This window comes from Dama dama, chromosome 5 (genome assembly GCF_033118175.1).
Source record: "Dama dama isolate Ldn47 chromosome 5, ASM3311817v1, whole genome shotgun sequence".
Lineage (NCBI taxonomy): Eukaryota > Metazoa > Chordata > Mammalia > Artiodactyla > Cervidae > Dama > Dama dama.
The window spans coordinates 109765751-109782911 of NC_083685.1; the positions used below are offsets into that span (position 1 = coordinate 109765751).

Below are 17161 nucleotides of genomic sequence, written 5' to 3' on the forward strand. Positions count from 1 at the left end.
AGCAGGGAGCCTCTTTTCTACTAGGACTGACTTTGGAACTGTGTAAGGAGCTGCCAGATTCTATCATCACTTGGACAGTGCCCTATAAACTGCTCTTTTTTAAAAGCTTTTTATTTTTTATTGGGGTATAGTCAATTAACAATGTTGTGATAGTTTCAGGTGGACAGCAAAGGGACTCAGTCATACATATACATGTATCCATTCTCCCCCAAACTCCCCTCCCATCCAACCTGCCACATAACATTGAGCAGAGTTCCATGTGCTATACAGTAGGTCCCTGTTGGTTATTCACTTTAAATATAGCAGAGTATACAGGTCCATCCCAAACTATCCCTTCCCAGCATCCTCTCCCTGCCCCAACCCCAGCAACCATTAATTTGTTCTCTATGTCTGTGAGTCTCTTTCCCCCATAAACAGTTCTTATGTTCAGTTGCTCAGTTGTGTCTGACTCTTTGCGGCCCCCGCTAGGCTCTCCTGTTCAAGGAATTTTCCAGGCAAGAATACTGGAGTGGGCTGCAAATACCTACTCCAGGAGATGTTCCAGACCCAGGGATTGAACCCAAGTCTCTTATGACTCCTGTATCATAAGATTCTTTACCACTAGCACCACTTGGGAAGCCCAAACAGCTCTTGACTGACCAGCAAAGGTCTGCTTGATGTATGGATGGCAGTCCAAGGTAAATAGCCAATATCCTATTTGAAAGACCTTCTTCAATCTTCTGATTGAAGAAGGTAAAAACAAATCAGTTTGGTGGGATGAATTACATGCTGCTTTCCTAGCAGTGATGGAAGAATTGAACAATAATGAAAGCCTCTATGTTTTGGTTTTTACCTGACTCATGAGTGACGGTCCATGACCTGGCCATATTGATAGGCAGAAGGCAATAGAAATCTAGCCTATTAAAGGGATGCCCATATGGAGTAGAACCCTACAGAAATCACTATGGAAACTGGAGAGTACATTAAAGTAGGACAGGTTGATGTTCAACAGAAGAACCTCCTTCCAGACTAGATGATGATCAGTCATCCATGGATATTGTGGTATATTAGCTTAAGATGGCAACCTGGGTCCATGAAATGAATAGACATTTGGGGACCAAAGTAGTGCAGAGGGCTGAATCAGGACATATTCCTTTTGCACTCTTTGAGGCTCAAAATGCCAACAAGAATGGTTCAGTATGCCAACAAGAGAAACAGAGGCTGTAGATGGCTATGGGGGGATTCCTCAGGGGGAAGACCCCACGCATAGCTGGCAAGTGGATTACACTGAACCACTGTCAGTAGACCCAGTAGGGCTACAAATGGGTTTTGACAGAATAGACATTGACTCACTACTGAGTTATGCTTACCTGGTGGTAGATGCAAAGAGCCCAAGTACTATAAAAGAATCGGAATAGAAGATATTGAACCCATTTGGATCATCAAAGCACATTTTATCAGAGAAAGGAACACACTTTACAGCTCATAATGCCAAATAATGAGTAGTCAGAGAGATTCTTCTCAGAGTAAGTTTCACAGAAAATTGGAACAAGCATTTGAAATACTCCTTGTTTAAAACAGGGGGAGATGGAGGCATGAAGGGTTGGTTAACGTGTTTTCAAGAGTTAAAAAAAAAAAGAAGGTACAATCTGTTTGTAGGATATATACTAAGTTTTAAGTTGACCTTAAAATGCATTCCAATATACATCAGGTGCAGACAAATACTATTTGATTCCATCTACACAAGACACCTAGAATAGTCAAATTCATGGAGTCAGATAGTACGCTGGGAGACAGAAGGGGCTGGGGGGTAGAAGGTGGGGATGGGGAATGGGGAGTTAGTATTTAATGGGGACAGAGTCTCAATTTAGGAAGGTAAAAAATTCAGGAGATGGATGATGGTGAGAGTTGCACAACAGTGTGAATGCACTTGGTGCTACTAAACTGTATAATTAAATATGGTTAAAGTAGTATGTTTTATATTATGCGACTTTTACCACAACAAAAAAATTTTAATAAATTAAAACATTAAAAAAAGACACTCAACATAATAGGATCTAAGGCAGCATTGTTCCCACTAGATGGATTCCTCTGTTTTTCAGGGGAAGAGAGGGTGGTGAGAGGCTGCTGGTATGACTATGCAATTTTTTTCATGAGAGGAAGATAATGGTCTGACTATATAATTCTTTCCAAGGAGAGAGGACCTTGGTATGATAAATATACTTTTTGTTTTCTTCTCCATATACCTCAACTTTCTTTTTCCAATCTGATGCCCTGTGGTCACAGGACCAGGGATGTGACTACAAGTGCCAGAAACAGGGATGATTCCTAGGCAAGAAATTGTAACTATAGTTTTACACCTTTATGTCAGAATTCCTAAAGGCCTGGCAGGGCAGGTAGTGCCTTCATTCTATTTGACAAAATCAAGGTTAACACTTGAAAGTAGCTATTGCCTGGTGGTAAAAAAAAAAAAAATAGCCCAGTAGTTATGCAGCTAAGTAATTCTACCCTATATGAATAGAAATGAACTGAAGGGGAGGCACTTACTACACTAGTATGTTGCCTGAAATATAGAACAGCACAGTTGCTAAATCTAAAGTTCCTTCCAAATGTGGAAAAGTTTAGGTATAAATAAATGGAGAGAAGGAAGAACAGTAGTTCAGGGTAAAGGAATAAATCAATGGGCTATGCAAATGAAGGAAATCTAATATCATATTACAATCTCAACAGAGGCTCAGAGCAAGGGAATACTACTATCTTTTAGCTCAATTGTGGGCTTCCCTGGTGGCTCAGAAGGTAAAGAATCCACCTGCAATGCGGGAGAGCTGGGTTCAATACCTGGGTTGGGAAGATCCCCTGGAGAAGATAACTCACTCCAGTATTCTGGCCTGGAGAATTCCATGGACAGAGGAGCTTGGCAGGCTACAGACCATGGGGTCACAAAGAGTCGGACTCAACTGAGCAACTTTCACTTTAGCTCAATTACACCAGATGCTTGAAAAGATGAAACCATGTATTGCTGAGACTACTTGTGCCTCTGGGACTTGACAAGATCAAATGGAAGCACACAAATCTGAGTGGTCTCACCCTTGAAGACATTTTCATATGATAAGATGATGGACTAGACTAATTAATGACTGAATGTGACTCTAGTGATGTACCAGTATCTTTCAACTTATATGATGCTTTTGCTATAAGAGATTAGACAGGGTGACAAAATATACATTTGGTCTTTGTCCCAGGTTCCTGGTATGAAGTTCCTAGTTCAGTTGAGTTAAGTCACTCAGTCATGTCTGTCTCTTTGGGACCCCTGGACTGCAGCACACCAGGCCTCCCTGTCCATCACCAACTCCCAGAGTTTACTCAAACTCATGTCCATTGAGTCGGTGATGCCATCCAACCATCTCATCCTCTGTCGTCCCCTTCTCCTCCTGCCTTCAATCTTTCCCAGCATCAGGGTCTTTTCAAATGAGTCAGTTCTTCCCATCAGGTGGCCAAAGTATTGGAATTTCAGCTTCAGCATCAGTCCTTCTAATAAATATTCAGGACTGATTTCCTTTAGGATGGGTTGGTTGGATCTCCTAGCTGCCCAAGGGACTCTCAAGAGCCTTCTCCAACACCACAGTTCAAAAGCATCAATTCTTCCGTGCTCAGTTTTCTTTATAGTCCAACTATCACATCCGTACATGACTACTGGAAAACCATAGCTTTGACTAGATGGACCTTTGTTGGCAAAGTAACGTCTCTGTTTTTTAGTAGGCAGTCTAGGTTGGTCATAACTTTTCTTTTTTTTTTTTTTTTCACATCAGACTGGTAATGTGCCGATATCGTAACAAGGTTTAGAGGGAGGCACATGTCACGCAGCAGCGTGAACACCCAATCATCATGCTCATGAACTACAAAAGGATCCATAACTTTTCTTTCAAGGAGCAAGCGTCTTTTAATTTCATGGCTGCAGTCACCATCTGCAGTGATTTTGGAGCCCCCCCAAATAAATTCTCTCACTGTTTCCATTGTTTCCCCATCTATTTGAAGTCCCTAAAACCCTTGGAATTCCCTGAGTGATAATAATGTCTTTTGTTATTCATAACAAGCCCCTTTCAATAACACCTGAGTTTATGCTACTGAAGTAACTTAGGTTGCAGCCCCTAAATAGCCTAAGGATGGGTTGGTCACCAGAAACACCAAGTGATTAGAGGACTGGAACTTTCAACGTCACCCACCAACCTCCAGGAAGGGAACTGGAGATTGAGCTCTATAATACTTTTGAACTGTAAGATTCAGAGAGTGTCTGGTGATGACATCAAGCTGTTGAGAGGGTGGTTTGCCTAGAGAGGGCATGGAAGCTTTGCACTCCCCACCCCATAGCTTGCCCTATGTACCTCTTCCATTTGACTATTCCTGAGTTGTGTTCTTTATGATAAACCAGGAATCGTATGTAAAGTGTTTTCCTAAGTTCTGTGAGTCATTCTAACAAAGGATCAAACCTGAAGGGAGGGTGGTGTGGGAAATCCTAAATTTGTAGTCAAGTTGGACAGAAGGGCAGGTAGCCTGGGGACCTGGAACTTTCAACTGAAGTCTGAGTGAGGGCAGTCTTGTGGGACTGAGTTCTATGAGTTCTGTGATAATTCTAGAAATAAGCATAAGAATTGAATTGAATTGTTGGATGACTAGTTGGTACCTAGAGAACTAGTGGAAAACATCCTAGACAAACTTTCTATCATGAACATGTATTACTTTAATAACAGAAAAGAGTAATTTTATTTAAAAAATGAAATATGAAAAGACAACCAACAGAATGGGAAAAGTATTTGCAAAGTGACCAACAAGAGATTAATCTCCAATATATACAAACAGCTCATGCAGCTCAATATCAAAAAAGCAATTAATTCAATCAAAATAAGGGCTACAGATCTAAGTAGACATTTCTCCAAAGAAGACATACAGATGACCAAAAAAGCACATGAAGAGATGCTCAACATCACTGATTATTAGAGAAATGCAAATCAAAACTACAATAAGGTACCACCTCACACTGGTCAGAATGGCCATCATCAAAAAACCTACAAACAATAAAGGGTGTGGAAAAAAGGGATACCTCTTACGCTATTGGTGGGAATATAAATTGGTACAGTCACTATGGAAAAGAGTATGGAAGTTCCTCAAAAAAACAAAAAATATAGCTACCATATGATATAGCAATCTCATTCCCGGGCATATACTCAGAGAAAACCATAAATTGTAAAGATACACGAAACCCAAAGTTCATTGCAGCACTATTTACAATAGTCAGGACATGGAAGCAAGCTAAATGACCATCACAGATGAATGAATAAAGAAGATATGGTGCATATATACAATGGAATATTACTCAGCCATAAAAAGGAATGAAATAATGCCATTTGCAACAACATGGATGGACCTGGAGATTGTCATACTGAGTGAAATAAGTCAGATAGAAAGACAAATATCATATGATATCACTTATATGTGGAATCTTAAAAATGTTACAAATGAATTTATTTACAAATCAGAAATAGAGTCACAAACATAGAAAACAAACTTATGGTTACTGAGGGGGAAGGAGGGGAGGGATAAATTGGGAGATTGAGATTTACATATGCACACTACTATATATAAAACAGATAACTAATAAGAACCTACTGTTAGCACAGGGAACTCTACTAAATACTCTGCAATGACTTATATGGGAAAAGAATCTAAAAGAGTAAATATATATTTATATTTAACTGATTCACTTTGCTGTACAGTAGAAACTAACACAACATTGTAAATTAACTATACCCAAATAAAAGTAGTTGTTTTTTTTTTTTTTAATTTATTTTAATTGGAGGCTAATTACTTTACAATATTGTGGTGGTTTTTGCCATACATTCACATGAGTCAGCATGGGTGTACAAGTGTTCCCCACCCTGACCCTCCCTCCCACCTCCCTCCCCATCCCATCCCTCAGGGTCATCCCAGTGCACCAGCCCTGAGCACCCTGTCTCATGCATCAAATCTGGCGATCTATTTCACACATAATATACATGTTTCAATGCTATTCTCTCAAATCATCCCAGGCTCGCCTTCTCCCACAGAGTCCAAAAGTCTGTTCTTTACATCTGTGTCTCTTTTGCTGTTATACCCCAATAAAAGTAATTTTAAAAAATTTAAAAATGAAGTTATTATAGCTTGAACACTGAATAAACACCTTAACTTCTCAAAATCTGCTGATATCCTACAGCAAATTATTAAATGCAAATATTTGTAAAGTGAATAAAACTGAATTCCTCCCAATTCAATCCACATATATAAGTTTTCTTGATTTCTTCTCCATAGTGAGCCTCAACCATCTCTTTAGTTCTGGTCTGTACACTATGGCTCACCTCCTATGTCTTCATCCTCATTGGCTGGGCCTTCTGTACCATCCACATTTTCTGTTTCATGAGCTTTGGTTAAATCGTAGTCATTCAAAAGCTCTGAACCTTCTAGGAGATAAAAAGAATTTTAACTATGAAGTATCTTTAAAGGATTTTTATAAACCTGTATTAAGTAAGCCTCCCATTTCAGCTTTATCCAATCCCTAAGTGATAGACAATATCCTTTCACATACACCCAAGCAAGATATATGTGAAATTTTAGAAATATGCCCAAGGTTTATTTGCCTTTCAATTAGACATCATTTTCTTGAATAGTTCTTTCACTTTAAATTCCACTCAAGTTCCTTCTGGATAGAAATTCTCTCTTCTTTGGTGTACTTCAGGATATTGAGTAAGAAGACTAAGAATATTAACATATAGTGATGAGAAATATTGAGCCTGAGACTACTGGCAAAACTCAATTTGGGAAAGATGCTTTCCTGAGAGGAAGCCTATAAGCTTCTGTATACCAAATTGCATTTTCCCTTTCTGTTCACATTATAAATATAATTTTGTGGACAGCATATTGGCCCCCAAACTCTTTTATTTCTTCAAACATTTACTAAATGTTGACAAGGCTACAGATATGAATAGGTCATAATTCCTGTCTTCAAAGAGCTGATAATTTACAGATGTAGATAAAACAAACCCACAAATACAATGCAAGATTCAGACAAGAGATAAGTCTAAAATGTAGACTCGGACAAGAGATTAAGGGAAATACAAAGTGCTATGGGAGTTCCTAAGTAAAAGGCAGTAGATATGATAAAAGCATGGTTAAGTAAACAACAAACTTGCTAATAATTAAGTTTAACAAAAACACAATTTTTTACAATAAATATCGATAATAACAGAAGTAAGGAAGAAGGCATGACATAGCTGGAATTTTTTCACATATAAGCACGGTAGTTTAATAAAAAAAATGATAACAAAAGAAATGAACAGAAAAGACCCACTTGCCATCAAACTCCTTCTCAATATTCAAAAAAATATTTGCTGAGAACCTACTATATGCAACAAATAGTCAAAAACACTGAATCCTGCAGCACTAAGGAGGGGTTGAAATAGGAGAGGAGATGGAAACTCTGCAGTGGCTTCCTTTCTGCTGCAAGCATGACTGAACATGTGGAACAGGACATTTTACTGGAATACAGGAGTAAAATGGAAACATATCACACAAGATAAATGACTAAGAGGTCCTGAAAATGTAGTCGTCATGGATTCAGGCAAAGTTTCTCATTTCTGCATATCATATACTCTTAGACACTAAGACACTGCTCTAAACAATAGTTTTCTTTTCTCAAGACTGAAATGATAGATATACAGTGCACGTCTGAACAACTGATATGAGGTACATGTTCAATTAAAACATAAGGTTACAAACTTGGAGTAAAATAAAGACACCTGTGTGATAAATTTTGTAATATAGCAAAAGCTTTGATTCAAACAAAGTGAGTATACCATTAGAGAAAACACAGAATTTATTTTTAGGAAATAGATTATTTTAAGTTTTTATAGTTTATTATGGAGCAAGGGTCAGCAAATCATGGCCTAAGGCCAAATCTAGCCATGGCCTGTTTTTATCAATATATAGACCCAGGAGGTAGGAATGGTTTTACAGTTTTAAAGATTGTAAAAAAATATAAAGAAGAATACACAACAGAGATCATATACGGCCCGCAAATAAATAAAATATTTATTCTCTGGCTCTTTACAAAAAAACTTTGCTGACCACTCTTCCTGAATGAAAAGCACAAATTTTATAAGCTGTGATATTGTTCAACAAAAGCTGTCTTAATTCAAATGAGTCAGCTGAAAAAATTTTTAAAGAAAATAAAAAAAACAGTGAAAAAATAAAAAAATATTGAGTGGGGTGGTTTGGCACTGTGATGTCAAATAACTTATATGATCTAAACAGATGCATTATTTTTTTGTCAGGAAGACACAACTTCATTTTTTCCACAACACATTTCCATAGCATTTTTATTGCAATCAGAATATTCCTCTTCATCTGAATTATTCAGTAAAGGTATATTTTTAGAGAGGAAAGACCTGATGTTGTTACCTGTGGGCACAGACTGCTCTTGAGTGCTCTTCAGTTCCACATTTGGTTTTATATCTGAAATGAAAAGGATTATAAATATTAGCTTTTTAGATTAAATTTTTTTCAGATCTGAGCATTCTAAATTTAATAAGGATACCACTTTGGAAGACTTAGCTGCTGATTTCCTCTTCAGAGCAGAACTTATTCTCTACATCCTTCCTAAAAAGTGTCTCAAGGAGAATAGAAGAATCCATGCAGAAATTATATTTTAAAGAGATTAAGAGGAAAAAATTACTATTCTGCATTTATTCTAGTTCTTTTATTTTTTCATAAAGACCTGAGTTCCTATCTGGTATTGTCTCACTTCAGTCTAAAGATCTTTCTTCAGCACATCTACTAATGCAACTGTATGAATGACAACTTTTCTCAACTTTCCATTTATTTGGAAATATCTTTATTTTGCCTTAAATTTTAAAGGATATTTTCACTTGACATAGAATTATGGGTTGATAGTTTTCTTCTGTTACTTTAAAGATGGCATTCCATTATCTTCTTATCCTCTATTGCTTTTGATGAGAAGAATATTTTCTATCATTGTTTTCCTTTATATATTCTTTTTCTATGAATGCTTTTGATTTTCTCCCTAGTCTTTAGCAGTTTAACTGCTATATGCCTAGGTGTGATTTTATCTGCATTTATCTCACATGGGTCCACTGAACTCCTTATCTGTAACATTGTGTTTTTCACCAAACCTGATAATTTTTCAGCTATTATTTCTTCAAATTCCTTTTTCCTCCATTCTTTTGCCCTTTTTCTTCAAGGACTTCATCTACATGCATGTTAGATTTTTTCATATTCCTACATTTTCTTGAGGTCCTGTTCTTTTCCCCTTAAAGTTCTTTTCTCTGTTGCTCAGATTGAATACTTTCATTAATGAAACTTCATTATCCTTTCTTCTGTCATCTTAATGTGCTATCAAGCCTATCCAGTGAGTTTTATATTTCAGATACTGTAATTTTTAGTTCTAGAATTCTATTTTGATCTTTTTTATAGTCTCTCTCTAGAGTAGGAAATGGCAACCCACTCCAGTACTCTTGCCTGGAGAATCCCATGGACAGAGAAGCCTTGTGGGCTACAGTCCATGGGGTCGCAAAAAGTCGGACGCGATTGCGTGACTGAGCACACTACACATAGTCTCTCGGCTAGATTTCCTATTTGTTAATTCATTACAAGCACATTTTCCTTTGCATCTGAGTATAATTATTACACTTGTTTAAGAACCTTGTCCTCCAATTCTAATATCTATATCATTTTGGGGTTAGTCACCTATGACTTCCTTTTCTCTTGAGTATGGGTCACATTTTCCTGCTTATTCAAATAACCTAAGAATTCTGGATTGTAGCCTAAAAATTATAAAGATATGTTACAGAATTTCTGAAGTCTGTTATGTTCCTTTGAAGGATATAGGAGATTTTCTTTATTTTACTTTTTAAAGCATGTAGTTAAACTCATATTCTGTTTCATTTGTGGTGGGAAGCATCTAGGGTAATCAGTTGTCCCAGTATACCAGGGAGTGAAGGTTTTCCAAGACTACAGAACTTTCACAGCCTCAGAAAAACTGGCACAAGTTGGTCACTCTCGCAGAAGCGTAAATCTCTGTTCAGTTACTTTCACCTCAGATGGACTGCGAAGGGTGTGACCCATACAAGTATAGTTCAAGGATTAGCTAAAGATTTGGTCCAGCTAGAGCATTTATACACAAAAGGCCCTCTCTACCCTCTCCACTCTAGGATTTCCCCGTTTGTTTCCTATGATTGCTTGTGATTGCTACATTTTTTAAACCAGTAAAACTGTGGATTATCTATTCAAGTTTTGGTCACCCAGATGCTAAAACTGGGACCTGCCTTTTGAGCAAAACAGCCTTAAAGACAGGTTGGTTTCGATTATTTTCCAATGCCTGCAGGTAATAGATTTTTCACATTTTGTCCAGAACTATAATTGTTATCTGCTGGAAGGTTGGTTCAACAGGACCAACCTCCTCTACTACCAGAACTCTCCATTTGTTCTTTATTTCAATGGTCATTTGGGATCATATACCCATAACTGCTCCAGATACCACTGATTTCAAATAATCTATATTTCAGACGTATTTCAATTTTTGTTTTGAAAAATACAGTCACTGCACTTACATTCTATCCTAATATTAAAAGTTTAACACACCACCCACTAGATGCTGGCAGCAAAGCCTAAGTGCAGGAAGAATACAAATATTTTTAAAATAAGCAAGCATTAGTCAGTCAGTCAGTCATGGCCGACTCTTTACGACCCCATGGACTGTAGCTCACTAGGCTCCTGTGTCCATGGAATTCTTCAGGCAAGAATACTGGAGTGGGTTGCTTTCCTACTCGAGGGGATCTTCCTAGCCAGGGATTGAACCCAGGTCTCTTGCACTGCAGACAGATTCTTTACCATCTGAGCCACCAGGGAAGCCTTTTGTAAAATAAGCAAAGGGGCAGCCTAATACGTAGTGTTAAAACCCCAGATGGGTGAAAGAAACGTCCATACAAGGAATAGGGACAGGCCAGGGTAGGCTGTTGGAGACCAACCAGTATGAAAAGTGTGCCTGTGTGGGGTGCACATTTAGCATGAGATGAGGAAGGATTCTACATGAAGAGCAGACAGATTGGCAAGTCAGAGCCTAAGCAGGGTGAGAAGGGCAGGAGAATTACCTGGGCTGGAGTGATGAAGAAAGTATCCAAGTAAGGGATGACCTAGCATGAGGAATCAGAGCCTGAGCATAGAGAAGAGGCCATCTATGCCTGGGGGTGCTCTCATTTCAGACACGGTGAGCAAGGCACCCACATAAGGACAGTGGGGGCGCCAAAGAGCCCAAATGCAGTGAGGAGTTTCTCTGGGAGTACCCAAGGCAAAGTGTCAGAACTTGCCCGGGATGAAGAGGGCATCCACACATTAAGGGCAGCTCTGCTTAGCTGCTCAGTTGTGTCTGACTCTTTGCGACCCCACGGACTGCAGCCCACCAGGCTCTTCTGCCCATGGGGATTCTTCAGGCAAGAATACTGGAGTGGATTGCCATGCCCTCCTCCAGGGGATCTTTCCAACCCAGGTCTCCTGCATTGCAGGCGGATTCTTTACCGTCTGAGCCACCAGGGAAGCCCAAGAATACTGGAATGGTTAGCCTATCCCTTCGTCAGGGGATCTTTCTGACCCAGGAATCCAACCGGGTTTCCTGCATTGCAGGTAGATTTTTTTTTACCAGTTGAGCTATCTGGGAAGCCCGTCAGACCCCAATAGTTGAAAAGGGCATCCATGTAGATGGATACCCTGTACCCTTGCATCCTGTACCCTTGCAGTACAGGATGTCAGAAACCAAATGAGGCAAGGTAAGAATCTTCACTGAAGAGGAAATGGCAGTGGCAGTGAATGACTGTTTATACAAAGGAGGATTGATCAAGTAGGAAAAATATAATGAGGATCATGAGACCCAGGTTTTTCTCTGTCAGAGAAGGGAGTTATAAATATGGAAACCTGTGGTCCTATATTGGAAATGGAAGTACTGGCAGGAACACATGGTTCTACTATATATAAACTGATACAAAATATAGATGGAAATGTGTGTATATGTATGGTATAACACACATGGTCTCTAGCTCTGTCCACTGAGAGCCCCTGGGAGCAGAGACACCACAACAGCTTTCAGAATACGGATATTAACTTCTAAGTATCATTCTCAACTCATAGAAACCATATTCCTTGGAGAAATGGCTGACTCCAGCACTGGGGGAGGGAAAATACAGATGAGTCTGAAACATTTTGTTGTGTCAGAAAGCAAGGAAGTGCTCACAGAAACAAAAGCATATATTAAAAGGATATGGAAATTATTTTGAAGGGGTTCCCACTGGCCAAATCTGAGACAAGGGAGCATCAAAATTATAATGATAGTATTGGATTATAACCTATTAAAAAAACATAAATTCATGAGTCCATATTGACATTAATAAGTAGTTGATAAATTTAAAGTCCAGTAACAAATGGAAAATTTACATAGTTTCAAAATGCTTCTTCTCAAAATATTATTACAAAGATGAAAAGAGAAACTATATAGTGAAGAACCTTGTAGACAACCACTGTACTGAGTAAAGTGATCATTATTGGTAATGGGACAAATGAAAATTATGTGTCCACTGATAAAGAAAAGAACACAGCTTCACTTCTGTGATATACCTGCCAGACATGCACAATCTAAATCTAACCATGAGAAAACTAACTCTAACTGAGGGACAATTTACAAAATAACTGGCTTGTAATTCTCAAAAGTGTCAAAGTCATGACCAACGGAGGAACTATTCCAGACTGAAGGACAGGGAAGAGATGTGACAACTAAATGCATATGTGATTCTGAGCCGAATTCTCCTGAGGTGAAGGGCATTATAGAAGCTACTGGAGAAATCTGAGTGGGGTCTGAGGATTAAATTGTAGTAATAGATCAGTGTTAATTCCTGATTTTGATAGTTATTTCCTGGTTATGTAGAAGGTAGAACACACACTAAAGTAGTCAAGGGTGGATAGGGCTTTATGTCAGCAACTTAATCTCAAAATTTCCGGAAAAAAAAAAATAGTTTTTTGTACTATATTGCAACTTTTCTGTAAGTTTGATAGTGGGAGTTTTTTTAAAGCTTTTTTTTTTTCTTCAGCTAACTGTGAAACTTTTAACTGCACACTAAAGGGATTCTGAACAAAAAAAAAAAGAAAGAAAGAAAAGTAGCTCAAACGTTTCACACGAACAATCTTCATGTGAAAACACCTTTTAGTTATTACAGAGCAAGATGGCTTTTGATTTGGTGACCTAAAGAAAAAGGTCCTAGTCCCCTGAGCCTTTTAAACTCTCTGACAGTGACATTTAAATAGCTCTCAATATTTTTTCAAGCAGCCTTTGTGTGGTGTAAATAACACCAGAAGGAACTGAGTACAGTTTCCAAGAAAAAAAGGAGATTTGACTATCTGAGTATTCAAAATTTGAAGGAGACATTTAAACCATCTAAGACTTCCCTGGAAGTCCAGTGGTTAAGGCTCACGTTTCCACTGCAGGGGACACAGGTTCAATCTCTGGTCAGGGAACAAAGATCCCACATGCTGTGGCACAGCCAAAAAGAAAAAAGAAAACCATCTATAATCAGGCTACATGGATGTTCTTCTTAGGTGCTAAAAAATACTTAAAATACAGGAACAAAGCAGACTGAAGTGTATTTTTCCTTCTTGAATGTAAACATCTTTATAAAAATGTGAAGTCTAGTAGTGAATAGATGATAAAGGAATTCCTACCTGAAGACCAGAAACCTATTAAATATTTATAAGTGCAGCAAAAGTTTTACAGTTTTTAATGGATAATTTTGTAATTCCTTCATACTTCAGTCCAAAAAAGACTTCCAAAAATTTCCACGGTGGGGTCCACTTGGGTATTTTTAATGTGTTGGCAGTCAATATAGTTTTAAACTATTTAAAAAAAAAAAAAAAAGTGTCGGAGAGTGTTTTGCCTATGTTCTCCTCTAGGAGTTTTATAGTTTCTGGTCTTACATTTAGATCTTTAATCCATTTTGAGTTTATTTTGGTGTATGGTGTTAGAAAGTGTTCTAGTTTCATTCTTTTACAAGTGGTTGACCAGTTTTCCCAGCACCACTTGTTAAAGAGGTTGTCTTTTTTCCATTGTATATCCTTGCCTCCTTTATCAAAGATAAGGTGTCCATAGGTTCGTGGATTTATCTCTGGTGCACTTTTGCTTTCTATTCTGTTCCATTGATCTATATTTCTGTCTTTGTGCCAGTACCATACTGTCTTGATGACTGTGGCTTTGTAGTAGAGTCTGAAGTCAGGCAGGTTGATTCCTCCAGCTCCATTCTTCTTTCTCAAGATTACTTTGGCTATTCGAGGTTTTTTGTATTTCCATACAAATTGTGTGCCATATGACCCAGCAATCCCACTTCTGGGCATACACACTGAGGAAACCAGATCTGAAAGAGACACGTGCACCCCAATGTTCATCGCAGCACTGTTTATAATAGCCAGGACATGGAAGCAACCTAGATGCCCATCAGCAGATGAATGGATAAGGAAGCTGTGGTACATATACACCATGGAATAGTACTCAGCCATTAAAAAGAATTCATTTGAACCAGTCCTAATGAGATGGATGAAGCTGGAGCCCATTATACAGAGTGAAGTAAGCCAGAAAGATAAAGAACATTACAGCATACTGACACATGTATATGGAATTTAGAAAGGTGATAACGATAACCCTATATGCAGAACAGAAAAAGAGACACAGAAATACAGAACAGACTTTTGAACTTTGTGGGAGAATGTGAGGGTGGGATATTTCAAAAGAACAGCATGTATGCTATCTATGGTGAAACAGATCACCAGCCCAGGTGGGATGCACGAGACAAGTGCTCCGGCCTGGTGCACTGGGAAGACCCAGAGGAATCGGGTGGAGAGGGAGGTGGGAGGGGGGATTGGGATTGGGAATACATGTAAATCCATGGCTGATTCATATCAATGTATGACAAAACCCACTGGAAAAAAAAAAAAAAAGTGCTCTAGAAAGCTAAGAAGGAAAGGTCCCTATACTTCTTTTGACAAAAATATTAATTCCCTTTACTGATATTAATATATATGGTGCAAATGATGGAAGAATTCCAAAGTGGATTAATTCTGTTGAAATATAATTCCTGTCAATTTTCTACATCTCTCCTATCATTTGAATTGGGTAAAGCATGTTCCTGCCTCAGGACTTTTGCTTTTACTCTTCCCTCTGACCAAAATACTCTTCCCTCAGACAGCTACCTGCCCTACCTCCTTTCTTCATTCAGGTGTGTGCTCAAAAGTCACCTTATCAAACCAGCTTTACCTAACTACTCTATAATAAGATGTCACCCTTCATTGTCACTTTTTTCTCTTACTTTACAAAATTTTCTTCATACAATTTCTTCATTTTCACCACCTGATGTATATTTATTCATTTTTTTTAAAGTATTTATTCATTTGGCTGTGCCAGCTCTTAGTTGTGACATGCAGAACCTTTGATCTTCATTGCAGCATGCAGGATCTTTAGTTATGACATGTGAACTCTCAGTTGTGGCAGGTAGGATCTAGTTCCCTGACCAGGGATTGAACCCAGGCCCCCTGCGTTGGGAGCACAGAATCTTAGCTACTGGACCACCAGGGAAGTCCCTATTTGTTCACTTTTAAAATGTCTCCTCCCCACCCCACCAGAATGTAAACTTAATGAAAGCATGGATGTTGGCTGTAATTTTTATTGCTTTTTGCTATATTTTCAGCTCTCAAAATTGTACCCATTGTGACAGCCACCCAATAAATATTTGTTAAATACATGAACTTTTACATCTCTATCTTTGCTACTTATAAATACTCTAGGTCAAGGTTCTACAAACTACAGCTTATCGCCTGTTTTTGTATGACTTGTGAACTAAGAATGAGTTTTACATTTTTTAACGGTTGAAAAAAATCAGAAAGATGCATTTCATGCAACTTGAAAATTGTGTAGAATTCTAACATCAGTGTTCATAAATAAAGTTTTACTGGAGCACAGCCAAATCCATGTTGTCTATGGCTGCTTCTGTATTCCAAGAGTAGAGTTGAGTACTTGCAACAGAGACTATATGACTTGCAAAGCCAAAAACATTCACTATCTGGTAACCTTTTAGAAAAAGTTTGCCAAGACCTGGTCAAATCTACTATTAATACTAACACTAATACTGCACTGTCCAATACAATAGCCACTAGCTACATGGGCCAATTTTAGTTTAAATTTAAGTTAATTAAAGTTAAAAATTTAGTTTCTCAGATACCCAACCACATTTCAAGTACTCAACAGAACATGTAACTAAGGGTCTTTTATATTGGAGAACATAGACAAAGAATATTTCCATCCCCGTAGAAAGTTCTACTGAAGAGCACAGTTCTAGATTTTAGAATATCTCATTGCCGCTTGGGATATCAGTCACTTAAAAGTTGTTTATTTAAAGCAAACATTAAAACTTTGGGTCAGGAAAGAAACCATGTGTAAAAATTAAATCAATGAAAATTCTAAAGAAATTATACTAGGAAACAGCTTAACAATGATCATATTCTATCAATGTTTTCTAAACTCCTGCAATTGGAATTTCAGGGGAAAGCACTTCCTACTAATTCAGTAATCAAAAAGGTAAAGGATATAGACAGCACCTTCATACAAAGAACTTTATAAACTTCACTGATTAAAAAATTAACGCGACTCTTCAAAGGGTTAAAAAAGAAAACCCACATGATGCCAAACATCCAGATAAAATATTTCTAAATGTACCTATATGGGGCTTCCCAGGTGGCACAGTGGAAAAACAATCTGCCTGTCAATTCAGGGGACATAGGTTTAATCCCTGGTCTGGGGAGATTCCACATCCTGTGGAGCAACTAAGTCCATGTGGCACAACTACTGAACCCACACCCTAGGGCTCATGAGCCACTACTGAGCTTGTGCTCCTCAACAAGAGAAGCCACCACAATGAGAAGCCCATGCACCACAACCAAGAGTAGTCCCCCACTCACCATAAGTAGAGATAGCTGAGCAAAAGCAACAGAGACCCAGTGCAACCAAATATAAAGTACTTATATATGTGCACACAAAATAAACTCAGCATGTACA

At 38.2% G+C, this 17161-nt stretch overlaps 1 protein-coding gene and 1 non-coding gene across 4 annotated transcripts in view; both read right to left on the bottom strand.

The window, feature by feature from the left end:
* IKZF3 (IKAROS family zinc finger 3) overlaps window positions 1-17161 on the bottom strand; it is a 90949-nt gene that overhangs the window by 59732 nt on the left and 14056 nt on the right. For 2 of the 3 annotated variants that reach the window (XM_061143921.1, XM_061143919.1), the window contains exons 2-3: window positions 8467-8520; window positions 6369-6470 (exon numbers count right to left, since the gene is read on the bottom strand). In XM_061143921.1, the coding sequence (XP_060999904.1) occupies window positions 6369-6470; window positions 8467-8520 (156 nt within the window). The remainder of the gene's footprint in view (window positions 1-6368; window positions 6471-8466; window positions 8521-17161) is intronic. The other variant, XM_061143920.1, reaches the window with a different exon arrangement.
* Window positions 3783-3887, bottom strand: LOC133058216 (small nucleolar RNA U13). Its single transcript, XR_009693316.1, has one exon. It is a non-coding gene; the product is annotated as a small nucleolar RNA U13 (small nucleolar RNA).